Source organism: Pinus tabuliformis, chromosome 2_2 (assembly GCF_031772625.1).
Source record: "Pinus tabuliformis cultivar Carrire ecotype Pingquan chromosome 2_2, CPIR1, whole genome shotgun sequence".
Lineage (NCBI taxonomy): Eukaryota > Viridiplantae > Streptophyta > Pinopsida > Pinales > Pinaceae > Pinus > Pinus tabuliformis.
The window spans coordinates 1,257,754,070-1,257,762,265 of record NC_142300.1 but is presented as its reverse complement, the minus strand read 5'-3'; the positions used below and the strand labels follow the sequence as shown (position 1 = coordinate 1,257,762,265).

Sequence of the window (8,196 nt, the reverse complement as noted above, 5' to 3'; positions counted from 1 at the left end):
TTCCTACAAGTTGACGGTATAAGGTAGCATCAACTTCAGGAGAAGTACAAGTGACTGAAAGTTTGACTCTAGACTGAAAGGGAGAAGGGGCTGGCTTACAGTCTTCCATGTGAAAGTGGCGTAGAATATCACAGGCATACTTGGATTGAGAAAGGGAAATACCTTCCTTGGATTGCAAGACTTGAAGACCGAGAAAATAATGTAAGTGTCCTAAGTCTGTCATTTTAAACTTCCTTTTAAGGCTAGACTTCACATGGTTGATAAGGTTGGGAACACTACCAGTCAGGATAAGATCATCAACATAAAGAACAAGAATGATAAGAGACTTGCCCACTTTCTTGGTGTAGACAGTATTGTCAGAATGACACCTAGAAAAGCCAGAATCTAAAAGAAAGTTATCCATTTTGGCATACCAAGCTCGAGGAGCTTGTTTGAGCCATAAAGGGATTTCTTAAGCCGACATACAAGGCTGGAGTCTGTTTGTATAAAGCCAATAGGTTGTTCCATGTAGATTTCTTCATGCAAGTCCCCATGCAAGAAGGCAGATTTAACATCCATCTGATGGACTTCCCATTTGAACGAGGCAGCAAGGGAAAGAACAAGGCGGATAGAGTTCATTTTGGCAATAGGAGAGAAGGTTTCAGTGTAGTCAATGCCTTCAACCTGTGAAAAACCTTTAGCAACAAGACGAGCTTTATGTTTATCAACTTTCCCATCTGGTCCATACTTGGTTCTGTAAACCCATTTGCATCTAACAAGTTTTCGTCCCTTTGGTAGAGGAACAAGATCCCATGTATCATTTGCCAATAATGAATTATATTCTTCATTCATAGCTGCTTCCCAATCTGGATGGCCTGAAGCTTCTGCAAAGGTGTCAGGATCATAATTTACTGGAGCTTGAGCCAGTAAAGAAGAGGCTCTCTCTAACTGAGAACGTGTACGTCGCTGATCTGTAGGATCACCGGCAAGATCACCTGTTGCATCTCGAGTAGCACGAACCCATTTTGGAAGCTGAGGAGCTGAAGGAGGATCCTGAGATGGTGGGGGAGGATTGTCATCCTCACTTTCATCATCTGAAGAAGAAATTTTTTCAAAAGTAGAAGAGATAGGGAGAGGTGGCACATCCGCCGGACTAGGCTCGCAGGCCGATATATTTTCATCAAATTTTACATCTCTTCTAATGATAACATTTTTGGACTTAAATGGAATAAGTCTATAGCCTTTGACATCTTCAGAATATCCAACAAAAGTACATTTTTCACTCTTAGGTTCTAAAGCTTTATGCTTTTCATCTGGAATATGGGCCCACGCTTCACTTCCAAAAACACGAAAGTGACTTACATCTAGTTTGATTGAGCTCCATGCTTCTTCTGGAGTGATATTCTTTAAAGCCTTAGTAGGAGTGCGATTTATTATGTAATTTGCACAGTTAATTGCTTCTGCCCAAAAACTAAGACCAAGTCCTTTAGATTGTAGCATACAATTAGCCATTTCCTTTAAGGTGCGATTCTTCCTTTCAACTACACCATTTTGTTGTAGAGTATATGGAACAGTATGTTGCATTTGAATTCCATTCTCAATGCAAAAGTTGATGAATGTGTTTTTAACATATTCTCCACCATTATCAGATCTTAGCTTAAGAATTTGATGTCCAGATTGTTTTTCAACAAAGGCCTTGAAGGCCAAAAATGTGTTAAATACTTCACTCTTGAGTTTTAAGAAGTATACCCAAGTGCGTCTGGAGAAATCATCAATGAAAGTTAAGAAATACTTGCAGCCAGAGAATGACACAACTGGAAGTGGACCACATAAATCACTATGCACAAGCTGTAAAGGGGCTGAGGCGTGCCAAGAGGCAAGTTTTTCAAAACTGTCCCGATGATGTTTTCCAAGTACACATCCGGAACAAAAACCATCTCTGCAAGATACCATAGGAAGACCTGTCACCATATTTTCTTTACATAGACGCTGAAGGGAGCGATAGTTTAAGTGACAAAATCGCTCATGCCAAAGTTTGCTCACTTCATCGTTATGAGCAACAAATACTGAGGGAATATTTGATGACCCAAAGTTGTGAAACTTATACAACCTTGTAGAATCATCAGCAATGCCAGTAGCTAAAATCTTTTTAGGATCTCTTAGGTCCTTGATTATAACATCATGAGGTGAAAATTCAATGATTTTATCTTCACCTGAATGAGTTATCTGATATACAGATAGAAGGTTGTAGGATAAGGTTGGAACACATAATACATCATTAAACTGACCATTGTCTAGATGAACAGTTCCAGTCCCTACAACACTAAGAGATCTATCATCACCAACATATATATTTTTGGTGTTACAATCATTTAAAGAAGAAAACATGGCTTTGTTTTTTGCCATGTGATAAGAAGCTCCAGAATCAATGAGCCACTCATGAGAATGAGAAGAAGAAGATACATTTAGTGCATAGCCATACCGAGATGCTTGACAATCACATGCAGAAAGTGCCATTCCTGAAGATGAAGTTGAAGTTGAAGATTGCTCCAAATGGATGTTATGTTTCTTCATCGCTGCTTCCAAGGCTTCCATCTTCTTAAAGCATTTGGATTCTAAGTGGCCATCTCGATTACAAAAGTTGCAATGTCTATCAGTCTTCTTCCATTTGTTTTTATTTGTCTTATCATTTTGTTGAAATGATTTTTCATTTTGAGGCTGAGATTGCTTAGGACCCTTGTTTGGTTTAGGACCATTCTTTTTAGGATATGACTTCTTAGGATTCTTTGAATTTGGTTGCTGTTGGGCGGCTAATGCTTTCTTGGAAGAGTTTCCAAGATTAAGAAGACCAAGGTGTAATAGTTTTTCTTGTTCTCTTATTAAAGAATCACAAAAAGAGTCAAAGGAAGGGGACTTGTAGTCTGTTCCTTGATAAATGAAGGCTTCTCTTGTAGAATGGAAGGTGGAAACAAACACAGAGTAGGCTGGTCCCAACTTAGTAAGAATGGAATAGATAAGGTTACTATCTTCTTTCTTAACTTTAACACCTTCCAAGAGATATCTAAGGGTCTTGAACTTGGAAAAGAAATCTTCAATGCAAGAAAAATTATTAGGGTCCAATGTAAGCAACTCATTTTCAAGTTGATGGGCTCTAAGTTCATTTTTAATCCCAAAAACTTTATTGATTTGTTTCATTGCTTCATCAGGAGTATCAAGTTCTGCAATATGGAATCTAAGATCTGGAGAAATAGACATCCCTATCAATCCACGTGCTTGATCTTGCCTATTTTCCCATTTAGCAGCCTTATCTTCATCCTTCGGTTTCTTTTCTTGGCCTGAGGCTATTCTGTAGAGACCTTTACTTCTAAGTAAATCCTCAATGTAGGACAACCATTGGAAGTAGTTGGTGCTCTCAAAAGTAACTTGGTATTGACTTTCCATTTCAACAGAAACTAAAGCTAAAGATACTGAAACTAAGTGTTCCAATGGATAGATCTCGAAAAATTAGGCCGGTTTAAAAAAAACGGCTCTGAAAACGGCTTCCGGATGAAGAAGTTATGGCTTTTTGAAAAAAAGTTGATGAAGTTGCCTACAAAGTGCGGGAATGTGCGGAAATGAAAAAGTCCACCCCCACAAAATGGAGACTTGAACCCAAGACCTCTACTCTCTTAAAATAGCTTTGAACCAATTGAGCTATACAAAAAATTTGAGAGAGAGAGAGAGAGGGGGGGGGTGCTTTGGGTTGCATGCTTGCTTTGAGAAAGCTCTTTTTCCCTACAAAACCAAAAACACAAAACCCAACACGGACATGCAAAGAAAATGAACCTTACGGATCGAAGTTAGCTTTAGCCGAAAAACTAAATATTTTCAAAAATGAACCTTGTGGCTCAAAGTTAGCTTTAGCCGGAAACTAAATGTTTTTCTCAAAGTTTCTGATTTTCCAAGATCACACTAAGGCGCAGGGAAAAGAGCATACGCATGAGAAAAATCCTTCCTTTCTGTTTCTGATTTGCCCAGATCGCACAGAGTCGCAGGGCAAAGAGCATACGCAGAAATGAAAGGTATAGATCCAGTAATAAAAAAGGCTAAATAAACCGAAACCGAAATAAACAGAGAGAAAATAACTGTAAACTGCAAATAAACACTATATACCTCCAGATCTTAAAAATGACACAGCTAGGGCTACCGGAAACCTTTTCGCGTGAAACGAAAGGGGTTCCTCACTGGAACAGATGCTCCCAACACAACAGAGCAGTCCTCTCGGCCCGAAAGCAGTCAGAAACAGTAGATCTAGGAAACGGCAGTCGGATGCAATTTTACTGGCTTCAAATTTGGATCACCAATGGACGCGGCCCTCAAATAGCTCTGATACCATGTAGGAATTTACAGGGTAAGTTCCTCAGACAGAACACCAAAGGACACCGCTCACAACCAGATCGCAGATCAATACACCAGTATTTTTGACGTGGTTAAAACCCTCAAAGAGGGAAACAGTCCACGGCCTGAGCCAACGCGGCCACTTCAGGCAATTTATTAATAAAAGAATGAAAATTTACATATGCTTCTCTCATGCACGGATTACCCTACAAATGACCCTCCATGCGCTTTAAATAGAAATCATGGACCAATCGGGTATCAAGCCACGGATCAAGTGTCGGTAATACCGAGGAGAGAATGAACCGTCGGATCACTACATATCGTGACCGTCGGATTGTAAGTTACAAAATGTACAAGGTAAAGAAACACACTTTACCTAACTCTATACTAGACCAAGTTGTACTTAACTATTTCCTATGTGTCGAAATATCCTAACAGGGTTGAAGCTACCCAATCCCAGAACAACAACATAGTTGGGTCCCATTCAACAACAAGATCGCTCGCAATGCCTCGGGCATCTATTGCTATTACTTCACTTCCTTTCCAGATTTTTCAAACTATGCCTTCTAGTCAATCTACTGACACTTTAGTTTCTTGCAACATGATTATTTCCAGTTTCTCCTTATGACACTTATTTTTTTAGGTATCGGAGCTTGGGCTGGCAATTCAAGCCCCAAATATTCCACGAGATTATTTTCATTGGGTAAGTTGAAGGGTTCTAGGGAAATACTCTATGAGCTAGCTCATTTGACCTGAGTTCAACAAGAACTCCCCTGCTTCCCTCAATGCTTCTTTCGGCGTTTTCTTGCCTTTCTTACCTTTTTCCAGTAGTGGTTGATCCGAGGGTGAGGGATTTGATGCCCTCTTTCTCTATAAGCTAGGTTTGTTTTCGAGTCACCCTCCAGCTTCGTCAATCGCATGCACCTCTTGCCAAACAGGTTGCGGAAGTGAACCAATTGATTGGAGGGGATGTCCTTAACATCCACTTTGATCCATACCTAGAAAAACTCCAGCATTGTCTTTTCATCAACATTTAATTTGTTATGTTTGTCCTTCACCTCAAGGTTTTTTCTTGTATGAATCAAAACCTCCTTCATTCCCCTGTCCTCCTCTAGATCTTCATTTGGTTGCAATATTTAAAAATGATTTGCAATACTAATTTTTTTTTATGATAAGCAAATTTTAGTTTTAAATGAACAAAGTTTATTTATATTAATAAAGAAGTTGTCTAAGAAGTCACAATTTTGCCTCAACAAAAAATTTATTGAAATTTGACTAAAAAAACTCTTCAAGAAATTCCACTGTAGGAGTCTTTAAATCATTTTTTTGATGGCCAAAATATATTCAATATTATCAAGAACCCCTTAGAAACGCAAAAATCCAATCCTAAACCTTGACAATATTTTAAAAGAATTCTGCTAAATTTTCACAAAAACATACCTGAATTTCTATTTTTTTAAAGTAAAATTACAACATATTAATAATTTTAAATTTTAAATTACATTAAAAAAATTATATATTTCAATAAAATATATATATTTTTATTTTACAAATTCATAGATAAATTCTTTTCCCTGAACATTTTTATAAGACAAATTTATATTTACATTTTATGTTTTAAATTTTAAATAATAATTAACCAAAATTGTATCATCAAATCGCAGCAGAAAATCTATTTTCTCTATTAATTAAATTTTACCTTCATGTTACTTTTTTATTCACAAAACTTTTAATTCAAATATAATCGAAAAAAGTCAAGAAGTAACAAGCTTCCACAGCGTGCGCCGAACTAAAAAGCAACATAAAGTCATTTCGATTACGAAAAAGGTTAACCAACTGCCAATGAAACTTCATCGCCGTGGGAGGAGGGATATTTATTTTTCCTGTCTGTTCGGCGCGTATTTTTTTAAAGTAGATGGTACAAATTTTCCGATGAAATTGTATCTCATTTTGATCTTTTAAAGAGGTAAAAATTTAAGAATTTATGGTAACGCAGTTGCATGTTTTTATTTTTAAGGTGTTTTTTTTATTTTCTTTTCTTTTCCCCTTTTTATATTTATATTTTTGAGTTATTAAATATTTTTGAGAATTAAATTTATTTATTTCTAATCTTAAATAAAAAATACAAAATATAGGAGAAAAAATATTGCACCAAATATTTGCCCATAAAATTCACTAATTCCCAAAATCATCATAGGGAAAAAATATTAAACTACAACGAATATTTTACCAAAAAAATCACTAAGATGCAATAGGGCGTTGAAATTGCAAATTTAAATTAGGTTAAGAGTGCATAGTCAAAGTTTATATGATACAAAGTCAGGATTACAGACCATCCTAACAATTTTGAATTCAGTCTGATTCCATTCCAAGCTAATTAAGCTAATGGTTTATTTATTTATTTTTTTGTTTAGCTTTGGATTAGTATTAATATTAGATGGAAGAATTATTGTAAAAATTATTTGTCCAACAACAAGAAGATATTGAATAGTGTCATTGTTAATATAAAACTGTATTCAAAAATTGTGTAATTATATCATTGGTATCTATTTCTAATCTCTTTCATAAAATTAATTTAAACTAAAAATCTAATAAGATTAAACTTTACATACAAACCAGATCATTTACACCTAATTTCCATTCTCGTTTATAGACAAACATTTTAAAAATCTTCCAATCACATAAAGCCGAATCGACAAAACTGAAATTACAATGAAATTGGATGATAAAATTCTCAAGGAGATTATTATGAAGAAAACTGGAGGTAACCTTTAATTAATAAGGGCTTCTCGCAGGATTCTATAGCTCTGAGATCTCTAAACCTCTAACAAAAATGGTAGGGTTTTATTTGGCCTTGCATCAATAACGTGCTAAAAAAGGTGAGCTAGGTGGCTCTGGCTAACATTTCCTGGTATTGCAGATAAGAATCTTGGCGCTGTAGCCGCATCTGTCTGTAAAACGCTGTAATAAACTCCTCTGCTTGTCTATCTACTCGAGGAGAGCAGAGATCATCCATGGGGGCCTTGGGCGTCTCATCAACACAACAACATTGTAATTGTTGTTGATGATCATCAATACTCATAACTTTGTGGCTCCCATTTTGGTCAGCATGGGCAGTGGGGCAAACGCAGGGCAGAGCTCTGCAGAGAAGAAAATGGAAATGATCATCCCATGATCTCTTCTCATCACCCTTCACTGGACTGCTGCTGCAAGAGAACTCGCAATGATCATCATAATTTAACAGCACGCGATCGTAAGCCACTCTTGTGGTTTCCAATCTTCTGAAGAGTGCCCTCTGCAGATCATGGATTCTCAGCATCATTTTGTGCAATTGTTTCGCTGCAAAACCCTTTCTCATCACAATCACCAATCTGGCCACACTGGAAAACCGCATTCTACTCTTCATATTCAGTGTCTCTGATTTAATCTGATCCGTTGGCACAATATTTCGATAGCTGATCTATTTCTTCTCCCAAGATTCACAGCAATGGTGGATTCAGAAGATATGTAGAACAACGAATAAATACAAGGAGTTGGGAATGAGATTGAAAGGTGCGGGGGTGGAGTTGCTGCAGAAGCTAATAAATAAACACTGAAAGAATGAGAGTGAGAATCGTAAATGGAACCTTCCCCGATCAAACTCTCACGCGTTTTTTACGCGTAAGATGCCGCTGTACAAGATTCAATGCTCCCGCCTCTCAACAGATGCGGTAAGTTGTGGCGAAATTGTGTTCTGTTGAAAAAGTGAATCGACTTTGGGGAACGCAGAAGACAGGTGATCGACAGCTATGTTAAACTGAAATGATAATCGTTGTAATGTGAGGGCGACAGTCCACGCGG

At 37.1% G+C, this 8,196-nt stretch overlaps 1 protein-coding gene across 1 annotated transcript; it reads right to left on the bottom strand.

Moving 5' to 3' along the window:
* Positions 1-7,123: 7,123 nt before the first annotated feature.
* Positions 7,124-7,956, bottom strand: LOC149198048 (uncharacterized). Its single transcript, XM_089404048.1, has one exon. It carries the CDS (start codon positions 7,760-7,762, stop codon positions 7,241-7,243), a length of 522 nt encoding a protein of 173 aa, XP_089260174.1. The 5' UTR covers positions 7,763-7,956; the 3' UTR covers positions 7,124-7,240.
* Between the last annotated feature and the right edge of the window lie 240 nt (positions 7,957-8,196).